General features: G+C 43.9%; 2 protein-coding genes across 8 annotated transcripts in view; one reads left to right on the top strand and one right to left on the bottom strand.

Moving 5' to 3' along the window:
* Positions 1–19,073, top strand: part of coa1 (cytochrome C oxidase assembly factor 1) — a 22,455-nt gene extending 3,382 nt beyond the window's left edge. The window contains exons 5-6 of one of the 7 annotated variants that reach the window (XR_004206430.1): positions 134–4,708; positions 5,903–6,334. Coding sequence is in view for 5 of the 7 variants with exons in the window: in XM_020466995.2 (XP_020322584.1) it covers positions 5,903–6,092 (190 nt within the window). In the remaining 2 variants the exon portion in view is untranslated. Of the gene's footprint in view, positions 1–133; positions 4,709–5,841; positions 6,347–18,962 lie in introns of those variants that run through there. The other 6 variants (XR_004206429.1, XM_020466998.2, XM_020466997.2 and 3 more) reach the window with 6 other exon arrangements.
* LOC109874707 (E3 ubiquitin-protein ligase HECW1-like) overlaps positions 14,172–19,073 on the bottom strand; it is a 65,425-nt gene continuing 60,523 nt past the window's right edge. The window contains exons 26-28 of the mRNA XM_031810815.1: positions 18,934–19,048; positions 16,778–16,976; positions 14,172–16,566 (exon numbers count right to left, since the gene is read on the bottom strand). Of these exons, the coding sequence (XP_031666675.1) occupies positions 16,455–16,566; positions 16,778–16,976; positions 18,934–19,048 (426 nt within the window). The 3' untranslated portion in view covers positions 14,172–16,454. The remainder of the gene's footprint in view (positions 16,567–16,777; positions 16,977–18,933; positions 19,049–19,073) is intronic.

Raw genomic sequence — 19,073 nt, 5'->3', positions numbered from 1 at the left:
GGTACTCTTCATCAATATTATTCTATATAAATACAGAGGAAATTAGAGGAAATTGATTGATCCATATAATGCAATTGAATGCTGTTGTTCATCATAAGGTAAGTACCCTTCTCTCTTTCCCTGGCGCCACTAGGTGGAATTTAACGCAGGCAGTGCTGCAGCTTAGAGAGGGTCAGCGTATTGACCTTCTCACATTCACACCACCGCCGAATAAGACAGAAGGACTTGAGACAGGCAACTGGTCCTCCTGATCTGCTCACCAGTCACCAAAACTACAGTGTGATGAAGGTAGAACTGCTACAATTGTCCCCATGTCATCAGGCATGGTGTCGCCATAGCTTTATGAATTGAAGTGTCATAGTCATATTTGAAAAAAGCACCAGAGTGCAGTGCTGGACACTTATTTAGACAAAAGGGCATACACAAGCTACTGTGTACATAACATTTACATACAGGGAAAATGAAAAAAGTGCTACGTCCATAAAATGTCATGCATATTCATTTTGCTCAGCGCAGTCCTGAGCAAAATGTTCATCCTACTGGTGAGAATGAAAGGACAATAACAGAGCAGCAATTGTGTCATATGCAGTGGTAAAAAACAACAACATATTCCTAGTATAATACAATACATCTGATGAACATTTCTCCAGATTAACAATGTAAATTGGCAGTGTTGGGGAAGCTACTCTGAAAAGAGTTTACCAGCCACCAATTACATTAAGTAAACTATATTACTCAATCTGCAATGTCATAGAATATAAATAGCAAGAACAGATAACTCTGTAATAAGATGTTAACAGAACGTGTAATTTATCCTATTAAACACAAAAAAATGTTGTTTCAGGTGAGAATTAGCCAGGTCTGAAAATTAAGGAAATTCTTGCCTACTTCACCCATATTTAATTTTTGCAAAAAAAGTAGTGTTTCATTCCATTAGTTACCTACACCACTAGATGGCAATAAAGTAATTAACTATTGAAAACACTACAAATATTTTTAATTTAGTTGCACTACCACAATGTGCAAAATGTAGTTTAATTACTAACTGAACCACATTTAGTTCAGTACACCCCAACACTGGTAATTGCTTAGTCCAAAGCCATATCTTAATATCCAGCACTTGAGAAACATTTAGGCAATGGTTCCAGTTGTACAGTACAGTATCTGAACAACCAGAAATGTTGTCTCCCAAAGAGGTATTGTTTTATGTTTTCAGATTGATTTATTCAGATGTGACATTTTACAGTGAAAATGAGATCGTGGAAAATAAACATGGAAATAAACAGTCAAATGGCTTTATACAAGTTATGATAGCAAAATAAATTGTACTTGTGAATTCTGAACATACTGTATGAACATTAGGAAAAGAATGGCAAACAAGCTAAACATGAACCACAATATTAAACAGAAAGTGAAAGAATGGAACCAAACAAACAACGTCAGGAGTTTAATTCATTCAAATGCAATGCAGGCAAACAGAGATATAGTTTGGCTTGTGGAGTACAGACAGTGTGGTGTGGTAAACAATATACAATCAGTAAAGAGTCCATCTACAGTAGAAGTGCTCATACCCATCTATCAGAAGATTATCTTCTGTAGGGAGCTGAATGACTCCTCAAACCTGAATCGCTTGGAGACGGCCTTCGCATCCTGAGACAGTCTCTGGGTCGGGCATCATCGTTTTGCATTATCCTATGGTGTAGGCAGCCACTACTATCAACTCATAAACAAACAAGAAAATGCACATCCTGAGGCTGTGTGGCCAGTGATTTTAATGAAGGGAAACTGAAATCAGTTTTACACCATTTCTACCAGCATGTCACCTGTGCAACCAGAGTTGACAAAACTCTAGACCACTTTTACTCCAGCCACAGAAATGCATACAAAGCTCTCCCCTGCCATCCCTTCAGCAAATCTGACCATAACTCTATCCTCCTGATTTCTGCTTACAAGCAAAAACTCAAACAAGCAGGAAGTACCAGTGTGGTACAGAAGTGGTCCAACAAAGCAGATGCTAAGCCACCAGACTGTTTTGCTAGCAAAGACTGGAATATGTTCCAAATTCATCCGATAACATTGAGCTCTTTACCACATTAGTCACCGGCTTCATTAATAACTGCATCAACGATGTCATCCCCACAGTGAACGTACATATACAGTGCATTCGGAAAGTATTCAGACCCGTTGACTTTTTCCAAATTTTGTTACGTTACAGCCTGAATCTACCCACAATACCCCATATTGACAAAGCAAAAACAGTTTAGACATTTTTGCAAGTGTATAAAAGTAAATGGATCATCACATTTACATAAGTATTCAGACCATTTACTCAATACTTTGTTGAAGCAGCGATTACAGCCTTGAGTCTTCTTGGGTATGATGCTACAAGCTTGGCACGCCTGTATTTGGGGAGTTTCTCCCATTCTTCACTGCAGATTCTCTCAAGTTCTGTCAGGTTGGATGGGGAGCGTCTCTGCACAGCCATTTTCAGGTCTCCAGAGCTGTTCAATCGGGTTCAAGTCCGGGCTCTGGCTGGGCTACTCAAGGACATTCAGAGACTTCTCCTGAAGCCACTCCTGCGTTGTCTTGGCTGTGTGTTTAGGGTCGTTGTCCTGTTGGAAGGTGAACCTTCACCCCAGTCTGAGGTCCTGAGTGCTCTGGAGCAGGTTTTCATCAAGGATCTCTCTGTACTTTGCTCTGTTCATTTTTCTCTCAATCCTGACTAATCTCCCAGTCCCTGCCGCTGAAAAAAATCTCCATAGCAGGATGCTGCCACCACCATGCTTCACCGTATGGATGGTGCCAGGTCTCCTCCAGGTGTGATGCTTGGCATTCAGGCCAAAGAGCTCAATCTTGGTTTCATCAGACCATAGAATATTTTTTCTCATGGTCTGAGAGTCCTTTAGGTACCTTTTGTCAAATTCTAAGCGACCTTTCATGTACCTTTTACTGAGGAGTGGCTTCCGTCTGGACACTCTACCATAAAGGCCTGATTGGTGGAGTGCTACAGAGATGGTTGTCCTTCTGGAAGGTTCTCCCATCTCCACAGAGGAACTCTGGAGCACTGTCAGAGTGGCCATCTCCCTGACCAAGGGCCTTCTCCCCCGATTGCTCAGTTTGGCCAGGTGGCCAGCTCTAGGAAGAGTCTTGGTGGTTCCAAACATCTTCCATTTAAGAATAATGGAGGCCACTGTGTTCTTGGGGACCTTCAATTCTGCAGAAATGTTTTGGTACCCTTCCACAGATCTGTGCCTCAACACAATCCTGTCTCAGAACTCTGGACAATTCCTTCAACCTCCCTCATTGCTTGGTTTTTGCTCTGACATGCACGGTGTCACTGTAGGACCTTATGTAGAAAAGTGTGTGCCTTTCCAAATAATGTCTAATCAATTGAATTTACCACGGGTGGACTCCAATCAAGTTGTAGAAACAACTCAAGGATGATCAATGGAAACAGGATGCACCTGAGCTCAATTTCGAGTCCCATAGCAAAGGGTCTGAATACTTATGTAAATAAGCATGCATTTCAATTTATTTATTTTTTACTACATTTGCAAACACCTGTTTTCGCTTTGTCGTTATGGGGTATTGTGTGTAGATTGAGGGAAACATTTATTTAATCAATTTTAGAATACGGCTGTAATGTAACAAAATGTGGAAAAGGGGAAGGGGTCTGAATACTTTCTGAATGCACTGTATCCCAATCAGAAGCCATGGATTACAGGCAATATCTGCACTGATCTAAAGGCTAGAGCTGCAGCTTTCAAGGAGCGGGACACTAATTTGGATGCTTATTAGAAGTCCCGCTACGAACTCCGACGAGCCATCGAACGGGCAAAGCGTCAATATAAGACTAAGATTGGATCCAACTACGCCGGCTCTGACGCTCGTCGGATTTGGCAGCGCTGCAAACTATCACGGATTACAAAACTGCCCAGACGAGATAAATACCTTCTATTCCCATTTTGAGGCATGCAAATATGAACCATGCATGAGAGCACCAAGACCTTCAAACAGGTTAACCTTCACAAGGCCGTGGGCCAAACGGATTACCAGGACATGTACTCGGAGCATGCGCCGACCAACTGGCAAGTGTCTTCACTGACATTTTCAACCTCTCCCTGACCCAGCCTGTAATACCTACATGTTTCAAGCAGACCACCATAGTCCCTGTGCCCAAGGACGCCAAGGTAACCTGTCTAAATTATTATTGCAACCCACACACTCACAGATACTTACACTAACTCTCCAACACACACACATGCATATTGACGCCACTCACACACAGTTTTGTTTTTCTATCCTTGTGTCGACCAAAAAATGTGTTCCCTTTCAAAATCCTATTTTCCCTAAGCCTAACACTATACCTAACCCTAACTTCTAAACCTAACCCCCAACCTTAACCCTAATTGTAACCCTAAATCAAATCAAATTTATTGGTCACATTTGTTTTAATGAACCCGAGCCTAAAATATTATTTTTCCTCATGGGGACTGGCGAAATGACCCTACTTCTCAGAATTTTCCTTTGAGGACTTCTGGTACCCACAAGGATAATGAAACAAAAACACACACACACACACTTTTACACTGCACATTGACTCGGTACTGGTACTGCTTGTATATAGCCTTGTTATTGATGTCAATTGTGTTATTATTTTTGAATGTTATTTTCTTACTTTTAACGCTGCATTGTTGGGAAAGGGCTCGTAAGTAAGCATTTCACAGTAAAAGTATACAACTGTTGTATTTGGCACATGTGACAAAAGGTAGTTCCGCGCTATTTACTACCGAAGTGAGAAAATGCTCATTATCTATTGTATTGTAGATGTCTCTAACCATGAGATAAATTCAATTCACAATGATGACCATTTTTCAGAGCATTTCTGTTTGGTTTTTCTCTCCCGTGCACTGACGGACCACTCAATAATGCAGAGAGTGATGCTTCAAAGTCACGTTCCCTCACATTCCAATTTGTCTAGATTAGAGCTACTAGCCAAGCTAGCCAAGATATCACTTACTGGGCACTTTCAAAATCGAGATGAAAACATGAATACAATGTAACACAAACTAAATGTAATATGGTCAGAACTATAAATATCTCAGAATGAGTACTGCCGTTGACATACAGCAGCCCCAACACAATTATTAACACAAATATTCACCCACAATCCCACATCTGATGGTATTCCATTTTCAATAAGCATTTCAAATATCCTCTCTTAGACTTGTGCAGTCATTGATTAGACATGTCAGGAATTAGACTACAGTCATGTGAGAGCCAAAATGGGCCAGTGAACAAACATATTGCATCATTGCACATGCAGTTTCAAATGAATAAGAAAGTTCAAGGCAAAGTTCACCAATGTTAAGATGGTGACCGTCAAACTATTCAATGTCTGGAATGCCTTGAGCTTTATATTGAAGTCATTGGACTAATAATGAAACTAGTCACTTTAGTGTATATAGTTAGCAGATGAGAGGCTGGTCCTAATGGTAGTAAGAAGCTGCAGGTTTCTGCCATCCCTCTAGCCTGCTCTACTCTAGTCAGCGAGGCATTTCAGATGCTAGAGCAGGGTTTAGGTTTAGCTGGATTACCCTCCTACTCAGGCAGAGGGAGACAGGTGTTTTTTCCAACTCACTGCACAATAAATCCCCCATTCCCTGCAGTGGGGCTTGGGGTATTCACCGTTAGGAATGTGAGTGGCAACTTTCTTTCTGTAAGTTGCTGACTCCTCAGCTCTTACATTTTAGTAATTTAGCATATGCTCTTATCCAGAGAGACTTACAAAAGTGAGTGCATACATTTTCATAACTTTTCTTTTCTGCGTACTGTTCTCAGCAGAGCAAAGCTGGAGGAGGGACCTTGCTCTGCAGTCCTGACCTTTCCTCCTCTTCCTCAGGAACATGGCTGTGTGCTCCATCCCTGTGCTCTTCTCCACACACCTCTTCACTATGGCAAACCTCCCCCTGGAGAAAGATAGGGGACTTAACGTTGAAGGACAAGCCTTAATAATGAGCACACTGCCCCTTACAACAGGATCAAAACACATTGGACTACAACGTGATGAACCATTTCTTAATAGGTCTTAGAGAATGCTAACTATAGTGATGATAGTGATTGTTGATGTTGATTATGCATTTTAGTGGATAATCAAGATTGTAATTTACATCCAACTGGTCTGTCTTCCCTTGATTAGAAATGTATAGTGAAATTGAATGATTGGGAAATGGGCAATAAGGTGGCACAGACCATCGAATGTTGTCATGGTCACTGAATAGGTCTTTGTCTCCCTGCATTCCTTCTTGATTAAATCATTATTAAACCAATGCGATCTTCAAGCTCACCTAACCATTCATTTTAATTACCCACTTTAATGCCCAGAAAGAGAGCCTGGGTTCATCAATGACCACATGCAGTATTATTGGCTGGCTAGCTGTCACATTGTGGCTCCCGGCTTAAGGCTCCAAAGACTGTCTCTACCCTCAGTTTATCACGTGCAGTGAGATTCAGGAGTCAGCAAATCAAGTCTTCATACATACACAAGTAAGGACTATAACATTTATCTAAACTATCTAGCATAAGGCCATACCCAACTTTAACATAATTACAATATGTTTTCCAACTGTTGCAAATAAGTGTGTTAGTAGTAGTAGGTTCCGAGTAGTGCCATCCCATGCCTCGATCCAGTTATTCACAGAGGTATGTCTCTAGCCTTTAGCCCTGCCTGACGTTGTAAACCCTGACGCTGATAAACCCATTGATGTCCTCAGTGAGAGTCACACTGAGGACCAGGTGCATGGGCTCTCAGCTGTGTGCATATGAGAAAGTGATTATAAAGCACAGGGTAGGTGGGTTAAGGTGAGAAGACACTCAGCCCAAGCAGGATCACTCTCACAACCAATTAGTGATCTTGAAAAAAAACAATAACTTAATATATATATTTACCTGACTAAGTGTTTACACGACTACCTGGACAAAATTGGCGGTGGCAAAACGTCCATGAGGGACTAAATTCAGCTCATTCCCAAGAGGCCTGATTACAGCACTCAAACTCATGTTATAAAGCCTGTGTGACTTGTAACTTATAAAAATGAAACTCCCACAAGCTATTTTACACATGGCCACTCATACACACATGGTCACTCCTACACACATGATCACTCCTACACACACACACAAACACACACTTAGATACTACTGCACTGTTGGAGCTAGGAACACAAGCATTTCACTACACCTGCAAGAAGATCTGCTAAATATGTGTATGTGACCAATAAAATTTGATTTGATTTGACACACACACTTTGATAAACTAGCACAGAAGAGTGCTAATGATAAGTCACTAGTGTGTTTCCCCAACATCTCCAGGTTAAAGGTATGGTATGCAGCTACGAGAGGTCTGGCTCAAACTGGATTACAACATATTACCTCTGAATCGCAGACAGCTTGGCAGCCCAATTAGCATGGCTTAGCCTACTCCTCTGTTGCATTGACCAAATCAAATGTTATTGGTCACATACACATGGTTAGCAGATGTTAATACAAGGGTAGCAAAATGCTTGTGCTTCTAGTTCTGACAGTGCAGTAATATCTAACAAGTAATCTAACAATTCCACAACAACTACCTAATACACACAAATCTAAAGGGGTGGATGAGAATATGTACATAGAAATATATGGATGAGCGATGACCGAGCGGCATATGCAAGATGCTATAGATGGTATAAAATACAGTATATGCATATGAGTTGAGTAATGTAAGATATATAAACATTGTTAAAGTGGCTTTATTTAAAGTGACTAGTGATCCATTTATTAAAGTGGCCAATGATTTGAGTCTGTAGAGGCAGCAGCCTCTCTGTGTTAGTGCTGGCTCTCTGTTAGTGATACTATGTTGACTAATTACATTATTTAAGGGAATGAACTCACACTAGTACTGAACCTGGCCAACTGTAGTTTACAACTCAACAAGTTATGCACAGGAAAAGATTGTAATACTGTAACTTGTCTCAGCTGTCCAGATAAACCATGAAAAAAGATAAATCGATAAGAGTGCTAATCAAAGAGTGTCCATGGTTTTGGAATAGATGACATGCTTTTGTCCATGCTTTGGCATGACAAATCTCCTGTGAATTCAGTTCTCTTTATTTTCGGTATGTCAATGGCCAGATTCACTTGCCAGTCTTTCACCCACAGCTGGGGAAAATTACTAGTCAATGGGGATCTGTAATTGTATTTCTTTGTTATCCTGAGAATTTGGTTTGCTTTCTGGTGCAATGTCAAATACCTGAATCTATGTTAAAAACAAAATAGTCCTTGAGCTATAGTAAATTATTAGATGGACATACATCCAATGGATGGTGCCTGTAGTTGTTACCACATTGATCATTGATTGAAAAGGACAACCATGCACTATGATTGAAAGCATCCCAAGTTAGGAACATGATCAGAATATTATACACCAGGCAGAAAATAGCCTGTAGCTTTTTTAATAACCCCCAACCTCTTTGCCAGGTATAACGTTATACACATCCTGAAATGGCTCTTTCCTGATTGGGGTTTTGATGCTGTTCAGAAGAAGCGCAGTGGCTTCGTCTCGACCTGAGGGTGGCTTCTCTCATTGATGATCCACTCTCTCGTTGATGAATACTCTGTATACAGAAATGCGCGCTGTTGTAAGCGTAACAAAGTGTCCTTTCTTTTACTGCGTTTCGGAGAAGTTTTCCAGTTAGGGCATTTCTGACCAAATTTACAAATGTAATTCTAGCCAATTACCCTGTGTTTAAGTGTCACGTTCTGGCCTTTATTTCCTTTGTTTTGTCGTTATTTAGTATGGTCAGGGCGTGAGTTGGGGTAGGCAGTCTATGTTTGTTTTTCTATGATTTTGGGATTTCTATGTTTTGGCCTAGTATTGTTCTCAATCAGAGGCAGGTGTCATTAGTTGTCTCTGATTGAGAATCATACTTAGGTAGCCTGGGTTTCACTGTTGGTTTGTGGGTGTTTGTTTCCGTGTCTGTGTTTGTTCACCACACGGTACTGTTTTCGGTTTCGGTTATTCACATTACGTTTATTGCTTTTGTATTTCATAGTGTTCAGTGTTTTTGTTATTAAAAATGTTAATGAACACTTACCACGCCGCATCTTGGTCCTCCTCTCCTTCAACAGAAGAAAATCGTTACAGAAACACCCACCAACCAAGGACCAAGCGCCGTGGTAACAGGCAGCAGCAGGAGAGGCAGCAGGAGAGGCAGCACTATTTAGAGACATGGACTTGGGAAGAGATCCTAGACGGGAAAGGACCCTGGGCACAGCCAGGCCAGGAGAATATCGCCGCCCCAAAGAAGAGCTGGAGGTAGTGAAGGCAGAGAGGCGCTGGTATGAGGAGGCAGCAGGGCGGGGCGGATGGTAGCCCGAGAGTCAGCCCCAAAAAATTATTGGGGGTGGCACACAGGAAGTGTGGCGAATCCAGGTAGGAGACCTGCGCCAACTTCCTGTGCTTACCGGAGGGCGAGAGAGACCGGGCAGGCACCGTGTTATGCTGTGAAGCGCACGGTGTCCCCAGTGCGGGTGCATAGCCCGGTGTGGTACATACCAGCTCCTCGTATCGGCCGGGCTAGAGTGGACATCGAGCCAGGTGCCATGAAGCCATGGCACCTGCCTTACGCATGGTGTCCCCGGTTCACCTGCACAGCCCAGTGCGGGCTATTCCACCTCGCCGCACTGGCAGGGTGACTGGGAGCATTCAACCAGGTAAGGTTGGGCAGGCTCGGTGCTCAAGACCTCCAGTGCGCCTGCACGGTCCGGGCTATCCAGTGCCACCTCCACGCACCAGCCCTCCGGTGGCAGCCCCCCGCACCAGGCTGTCTCTCCGTCTTAGCCCTACAAGTGCTCCCGCCTGTCCAGCGCTGCCAGAGCCTTCCTCCTCTCCAGCGCTGCCAGAGTCTCCTGTCTGTCCAGAGCTGCTAGAGTCTTCCGCCTGTCCAGAGCTGCTAGAATTTCCCGCCTGTCCAGAGCTGCTAGAGTCTCCCGCCTGTCCAGAGCTGCTAGAGTCTCCCGCCTATCCAGAGCTGCTAGAGTCTCCCGCCTGTCCAGAGCTGCTAGAGTCTCCCGCCCATCCAGAGCTGCTAGTCTCCCGTCTGTCCAGAGCTGCTAGAGTCTCCCGTCTGTCATGAGCCGCCAGTCTTAAAACGTATATCGCTTTACCTGCCTTCCCAAGGAAAACTACAAAAATGGTAGCCTAATGTATAACCTATTTGATAGAAAATGTATGTTTTATGTTTCTGAACGATGCATCATGCTGTTTTGTTGACATTATGGCCCGGTGATGGTCGATTTGACCCAGTCCTCCTCCCTCCCATTTTTTGCACAGTGAGGTGAGGAGCCATATCCCAGTTTACCCCGGTTCAGTCTCATAGAACTCCGGTAGACGGCCCCAGCTTCCGGTGCATGGCAATCGGAGGGGTAGGTTTCGGGTCGAGAGCCAGACCCTGTCCCCCGGTACAAACACAGGGGCCTCACTGCGGTGGCGGTCAGCGCTCCTCTTCTGCCGTCTACCGGCTTGCTTGAGGGATTCCTGGACGGCCCTCCAGGTCTCCTTGGAGCGCTGCACCAACTCCTCCACCGCAGGAGCCTCGGTCTGACTCTGATGCCACGGCGCCAGGACCGGCGGGTAGCCCAACATGCATTGAAATGGTGACATGTTCGTGGAGGAGTGGCGGAGTGAGTTCTGGGCCAACTCCGCCCATGGGACGTACCTTGACCACTCCCCTGGCCGGTCCTGGCAATACGACCGCAGAAACCTACCCAGCTCCTGGTTCACTCTCTCCACCTGCCCATTACTCTTGGGGTGATAACCAGAGGTCAAAAAACTGACCGAGACCACCAGACGCCCTCCATAATCGGGATGTGAACTGGGGACCCCAAACAGAGACGATGTCCTCCGGCACCCCGTAGTGCCGGAAGATGTGGGTAAATAGAGCCTCCGCAGTCTGTAGGGCCGTAGGGAGACCAGGCAATGGGAGGAGACGGCAGGACTTAGAAAACTGATCCACAACAACCAGGACCGTGGTGTTCCCTCTAGGAAGGTGCCTAGGAGCCTTACTCTGGGCGCACACCGAACAGGAAGAGACATAGAAATGCACGTCCCTAGCCAAGGTGGGCCACCAGTACTTCCCCCTAAGACCCCGCACTGTCCTCGCCACACCAGGATGACCCGAAGAGGGTAGTGTGTGAGCCCACCGAATCAATTGATCACGAATACCAAGGGGCACGTACTTGTGACCCGTAGGACATTGTGGAGGCGCAGGTTCCACCCGTAACACCCGCTCAATGTCCACGTCCACCTCCCATACCACCGGTGCCACCAGCCTAGAGGCTGGAAGGATGGGAGTAGGACTGATGGGCCGATCCTCCGTGTCATAGAGACGGGACAGAGCGTCAGCCTTCGTGTTCAGGGAACCTGGTCTATACGAGATGGTGAACCTAAATCGGGTGAAGAACATGGCCCACCTTGCCTGACGTGGATTCAGTCTCCTAGCTGCCCGGATATACTCCAGATTCCGGTGTTCAGTCCAGATGAGAAAAGGGTGCTTAGCCCCCTCAAGCCAGTGTCTCCACACCTTCAGGGCCTTTACCACAGCTAACAACTCCCGGTCCCCCACATCATAGTTACGCTCTGCCGGACCGAGCTTCTTTGAAAAGAAAGCACAGGGGCAGAGTTTCGGTGGCGTACCCGAGCGCTGTGATAGCACAGCACCCACCCCAGCCTCGGATGCATCCATCTCCACTATGAACGCTAAAGAGGGGTCCGGATGCGCAAACACGTGCGCATCAGTGAACTGCGCCTTCAACCGATTGAAGGCTCTGTCAGCCTCTGCCGACCACCGTAAACGCACCGGCACCCCCTTCAGCAGTGAGGTAATGGGGGCCGCTACCTGGCCAAAACCCCGGATAAACCTCCGGTAGTAAACCATAAAAACCGCTGCACCTCCTTCACCGTCGGCCAATTACGCACAGTCTTAACGTGGTTACACCCCATCACCACCCCCGAGGTGGAAATGCGATAACCCAGGAAGGAGACGGCTCGTTTGGAGAACACACACTTCTCAGCCTTGACCTATAGGTCATGCTCCGGCAGTCTACCAAGCACCTTGCGCACCAGAGACACATGCGCAGCGCGTGTGGCGGAATAGATCAGGATATCATCGATATATACAACCGCACCCTGCCCATGCAGGTCCCTGAGAATCTCATCTACAAAGGATTGAAAGACGACTGGAGCATTCTTTAACCCATAATGGCATGAGGAGGTACTCACAATGGCCCGATGTGGTACTAAACACGTTTTTTCACTCGTCTCCCTCCCGATTACGCACCAGATTATACGCACTCCTGAGGTCCAGTTTCATGAAAAAAAACGCGCTCCATGAAATGATTCCGCCGCCATAGCGATGAGAGGTAGCAGGTAACTAAACACCACTGTGATGGTATTGAGACCTCTATAATCAATGCACGGACTCAGACCTCCCTCCTTTTTCTTCACGGAAAAGAAACTCGAGGAGACGGGTGAGATGGAGGGCTGAATGTACCCCTGTCCCAAAGATTCCGTGACATGTCTCCATAGCCAACGTCTCCTCCTGTAACAATGGGTACACGTGACTCCTGGGAAGCACAGCGTTTACCTGGAGGTTTATCGCACAATCCCCCTGTCGATGAGGTGGTAATTTAGTCGCCCTCTTCTTACAGAAGGCGATAGCCAAATCGGCATGCTCAGAGGGAATGCGCACAGTGGAAACCTGGTCTGGACTCTCCACCGACGTGGCACCGATGGAAACTCCCATACACCTACCTGAACACTCCTCTGACCACCCCTGGAGAACCCCCTGTCTCCACGAAATCCTAAGATTGTGACTGGCCAGCCAGGGAACCCCCAGCATCACTGGAAACGCAGGTGAATTGATAAGGAAGAGACTAATCCGCTCCCTATGATCCCCCTGCGTTACCTTGTCCAGTGGAACCGTGGCCTCCCTGACCAGCCCGGACCCTAATGGCCAGCTATCTAAGGTGTGCACAGGGAAGGGGGGATCTATCGGCACCAGCGGAATTCCCAGCTTGAGGGCGAGTCCACGATCCATAAAGTTCCCAGCTGCGCCTGAATCGACTAGCGCCTTATGCTGGGAAGAGGGTGAAAAATCAAGGAAAACATTTCATACAAACATGTGACCAACAGGGGGCTCTGGGTGAGTTTGATGCTGACTCACCTGGGGTGACCGAGAAGTGTTCTGCCTGCCCTCTCAACTCCCAGACGGGCTCCCCCAGCACCGGTCGGCCGTGTGTCCTCTCCGACCACAGCTGGTGCAGGAGGAGCCTCCTCCTCCGGTACCCCTCGAAGCGGCCCCCCCTAACTCCATAGGAATGGGAGCGGGAGGGCTAGGAGGTGGAACTGACAGGACCCTTTCTGAACGGGAGTCGTGACAAGTTAACATATCCTGGGAACATATCACTATTCTTTGACACTCATAAAACTAGTGGAAGAAAGTAGGTGCTTAACGAAGTGATTTTTTTATTGACATTCGTTAACAGTATATTTGCTTGAATTGAAAGCGCAGCCTGAGAATTACTGAGCCCAACAGATAACCAAAGAATACTGTCGGGCCAAGAAAATCTAGGAGGACATAGTAGGGACAGACAGTGAAACATATATACCTCAGAGGGTTTCTGAGAACAAAATAATGGTTGTAAAACGTTCACTAGCTGCCATCTCTTAAAGAGGAAATATCATGTGAGATATTTTCAAAATAGGCAACAGATTGATGTTTGAAAATTGCATTGCTTGATCTTCGCCACACAAAATGTGCATAGCATGAGACACATTTTCAACAGTAACTTAAACATACTGCATAAAAACATAGTGTAGAAAATAAATAAATAAAAATACATGAATAACTCCCTTCAATCTTGTACTGTATATCTGACAGTTTGTCATTTCAAAATGATTTCAGGAACATCTTACTGAGTATATTAGAAATTGTTATACATTTCCTGTATATCTTACAGCCTTTCAATTTTATAATAGCAACTGTAAATGCACTCACTATACATTCCAGAATCTTAGTTGTCCAAGGAAAGGAACACGAGATAAAGTGAACAGATTGGATCAGAAACATAGGTCATGTAAGTACAGTAGTGTTTAATGTAAGTTTCTGGTGTCTCTCTTCTAATATCAAACTACTATAACGATGCACATGAAAAGATGGGACATATACAATTATTGAATTGGTCTGCAATCAACTCAGTTATAGGCTTATGTCTGTGTGACAGTGGCATGTTGTCATATACAGTGTTTTCATGTTAAGGCATGGCATTTGCAGACTATAACAGCTGTCATATCCTATTATGATAAAGTCGCGATAGCATATGTGCATTAAATGTCAACATGAGGGTAAATTAATAAAGCAACCCTGTGGGGTCTGTCCTAAAGGATGTGGCATGGCAACCTGGAACTGACAAAAGATACTCCAACATGACGTCCATTTTGAGTCAATTACATTTTCATCATGTCATAGCACATATGGCTGTGGGCAAGGGTATACAGGCATAAACTGAAACGAAATCAAACATGTTAACTCTGCTAAAACACAAGCGGTAACAGGTCAACAGCATTGTATGCTACTGTATTTATTTCAGCAAAAACTATATTTGCAAGTGAAGTTACATTTAAAAATATAATCGATTTTTGTTTGAATAGTGGTATACCTATTTCAGGTGAGTTTACTAAGTGTTAACTCCTTACAAGTGCAACAATTATTCAGGAAGAATAAGATCCAGTACAATCTAAACACAAGACCTGCAAATTTACTTCAAATCATCTCTCTCTTGGTGTTTGAAAATGATAACAAAAAAACTTCAATATGTCCTTTTGTGTTTTCCATGCTTGAAAAGATCTTGTAAAAAACACATTAAAATATATATTTTTACATTTCCAAAATAATGTGTGGTGTTATTCACAGTCTACCATATACAGATGAAACAAATACATTTTGTGATAATGAAACATTCATAATATCCTGACTGAATTGTGTTGAAATAAGAGAAAACGCATCTCATGTAAACATCAAATGGTTCTCAAAATCAAGAGGGGAAAGAATAAGTTTACACATGGAGCACATCAAAACAGTTATTCTTCTGATCAGACATTGGTAATAAAGTGGGTTTCTTCACCTCCCTTCACTCTAATCACTTACAGTGAAACTAATATCAATATACAATAACAACTAATATCCTTAGAATCCTCCAACAGTCATTTTGCAATTGTGGGAGGGTCTTGCTATATTTTGGAATCTCTCTTGATATATCACAATGTTCACAAAATCTTGGTAAAAATTATATTTACTTGAAGTTCTTTATGGACAATATGCTTTGGTTATTATTTTAGTAGTAATACCCTTCAGCAGCCATTTTGTCCTTGAGCGCTGATGATGAGCCAGTCCTTTGCTGATGTCCTATCCTGGGATAATCCCAGTCACAGCAGTATTTGAAGTGGAATTGCTGAAGTTGGAACACAACGTTTTGATATAATGTTGGTTGTAGTGGTTCTTCACGTGACAGTTTTTGAGGCATTTTTCTCCCTCTTATTATGTGAATTGAGGCATTTCTTTAGTGATCATTGTGGTTGTGATTGGTAATAGATTGTGACGATGCTAGCTGAGGCTGTTGGTGCAGAGATGGACTAGCCGATTCGTTGGTGTGATTTGTTGAGTCATGGCCCTGAGTACTGTTATAGGCTGAGGCCAAATAAGAGCTATTGCATACAGCTTGGTTACTTTATGCAATATCCCCTTAACAAAGGTACATTGTAATAGGTGAGTAATGCATGCGGTGGTGGTTGGCTTTTCCTTTTTCTTGTACACTGTACATAGATAGTTCAAAAAGAGAAATGTACAGTCCTCTGGCTGTTGTATTGAAATGTACAGTAAAAAGGGAGTGTTGCAAACAGTAGAATCCCCGGTCCTGAGGCACAGGATTCGACAGTAAGATCTTGACTGCTTTCCAAATGGAACCCTATTCCCTAATGCAGGGTTCCGCACATGATGTTATTTACATGGACATAAAAGACTGTAAAAACACCAGCAAATCAGCTCCAAGTGATTTTAATTTTGGAAATCTTCCAAAGTATTCCCACGCATAATAGCGAGATATTGTGATCATATACAAATGTAAGCAACGTTTGAAGTGATTGTTTTAGTGAAATATTATATCTGTTTGGGATTCTTGTGGTCAATTTGCAGTCTACAAATTATTTATAATTACAGTATGTTGCAGCCCCCTGACCATCCCCTCAAGAAAAAATTGTCCCGCGGCTAAATCTAGTTGATGATCCCTGCCCTAGTGCAATACTAAGGGCACTATACAGGTAATAGGGTCCCATTTGGGATACACAATGTCTTTCTCCTTCACTCAAGGCCAAAGGTGCTGGTCTCCTCCACAGCGATAAGCAGTTTATCATAGAGCATGGTGTAGGAAAGGTACGGAGGGAGATCCAGCCGGTTGAAGCATGTGTGTGCCCTGGAAGATAGATATACTGTAGATCATCAGCATTAGACAACCACATCAACTGAATAGTTTTTTGCCAAATGCGTTGTATGTGAAAGTTATGCAGGGGTTTGAAGGATAACATAATTAGGAAAGTTTGAATCCAAAGCATGTACAGACCTATAATAGCCTATAATTTAATCATACAATTATAGTCTTGGGTAAAGAGTTTACTGTATATTACCTGGGTAGAGCGGTGATCTTGCCCCACTTCTCGATACAGAAGCGTCGCAGGCCGTTGCTGCCCCGTAGTGCGGTGAAGCCCTCGTAGGGAACACTGGAGGTGCCCGTCACAAACTGCAGCAGACGCAACCTCTGCTCATTGTTGAAGCGCTCCACTGCCCCCCAGAACCACCGGATCACTATGTGGCTGTCATGGTAGCCTGCAATGGAGAAGGCCAACGGAGGTGGTAGCTGGTCACATACCGGATGTGCAGTAGCCAACTACTTTATTGTTGCAATGCCATAGAAAAGTTGGCTAGAGCATATACAGTTTAGGACCAGGGGCTACAGGGCGGCTGGTTCAACAAGGGAATGTGGCCTGTGTGTTCAGTCCATCTAACAAGATTGACAATTAAATGTCAATCAACATACAACATGCAGTTGAAGTCTGAAATTTACATACACTTAGGTTGGAGTCATTAAAACCAGTTTTTCAACCACTCCACAAATTTCTTGTAAACAAACTATAGTTTTGGCAAGTCGGTTAGGACATCTACTTTGTGCATGACACAAGTAATTTTTCCAACAATTGTTTACAGACAGACTATTTCACTATTTCACTTTCACTGTATCACAATTCCAGTGGGTCAGAAGTTTACATACACTAAGTTGACTGTGCCTTTAAACAGCTTGGAAAATTCCAGACAATTATGTCGTACCTGTGGATGTATTTCAAGGCCACCTTCAAACTCAGTGCCTCTTTGATTGACATCATGGGAAAATCAAAAGAATTCAGCCAAGACCTCAGAAAAAGAATTGTAGACCTCCACAAGTCTGGTTCATCATTGGGAGCAATTCCAAATGCCTGAAGGTACCACGTTCATCTGTACAAGCAATAGCACGCAAGTATAAACACCATCGGACCACGTAGCTATCATACCGCTCAGGAAGGAGACGTATTCTGTCTCCTATAGATGAACGTTCTTTGGTGTGAAAAATGCAAATCAATCCCAGAACAACAGCAAAGGACCTTGTGAAGATGCTGGAGGAAACAGGTACAAAAGTATATATATCCACAGTAAAACGAGTCCAATATCGACATAACCTGAAAGGCCGATCAGCAAGGAAGAAGCCACTGCTCGAAAACCGCCATAAAAAAGCCAGACTACAGTTTGCAACTGCACATGGGGACAAAGATCGTACTTTTTGGAGAAATGTCCTCTGGTCTGATTAATCAAAAATATAACTTTTTGGCCATAATGACCATCGTTATGTTTGGAGGAAAAAGGGGGAGCCTTGCATGCCGAAAAACACAGTCCCAACCGTGAAGCACGGGAGTGGCAGCATCATGTTGTGGGGGTGCTTTGCTGCAGGAGGGACTGGTGCTTCACAAAATAGATGGCATGAGGCAGGAAAATTATGTGGATATATTGAAGCAACATCTCGAGACATCAGTCAGGAAGTTGAAGCTTGATTGCAAATGGGTCTTCCAAATGGACAATGACCCCAAGCATACTTCCAAAGTTGTGGCAAAATGGCTTAAGGACAACAGAGTGAAGGCATGGGAGTGGCCATCACAAAGTACAGACCTCAATACCATGGAAAATTTGTGGGCAGAACTGAAAAAGCATGTGCGAGCAAGGAGGCCTACAAACCTGACTCAGTTACACCAGCTCTGTAAGGAGGAATGGACCAAAATTCACGCAACTTATTGTGGGAAGCTTGTGGAAGGCTACCTGAAACATTTGACCCAAGTTAAACAATTTGAAGGCAATGCTACCAAATAGTAATTGAGTGTATGTAAACTTCTGACCCACTGGGAATGTGATGAAAGAAATAAAAGCTGAAATAAATCATTCTCTCTACTATTATTCTGACATTTCACATTCTTCAAATAAAGTGGTGACTCAAACTGACCTAAGACAGGGAATTTTTACTAGGATTAACTGTCAGGAATTGTGAAAACTGAGTTTAAATGTATTTGGCTAAGGTGTATGTCAACTTCACAAACACATATTACCCATAAAAACATGTTGGGCTAGATTCCTGTACCCACTACATTCACCATAGTCCTACATTAATTAATTAATTTATTTAACCTTTAATTAACTAGGCATGTTCATTGAAGATTCTCCATTAGCTAATGTCCAGTGATGTGCTTCACTGCAGTCTGCTCACCTCCTCTATACTCTGTGTTGTTCCTCCAGTCATTGAGGTCTATCTCAGCTGTCCCAGCAATGACCAGCTCCAACTCTCTGGCATCGAACACTGACACCAGCCGTGAGTCCACCACCTGGAGAAATATTGCAGGAACATAG

This window comes from Oncorhynchus kisutch, linkage group LG30 (genome assembly GCF_002021735.2).
Source record: "Oncorhynchus kisutch isolate 150728-3 linkage group LG30, Okis_V2, whole genome shotgun sequence".
Lineage (NCBI taxonomy): Eukaryota > Metazoa > Chordata > Actinopteri > Salmoniformes > Salmonidae > Oncorhynchus > Oncorhynchus kisutch.
The sequence above is the reverse complement of the archived record's forward strand: the minus strand, read 5'-3'. Positions and strand labels throughout refer to the sequence as shown.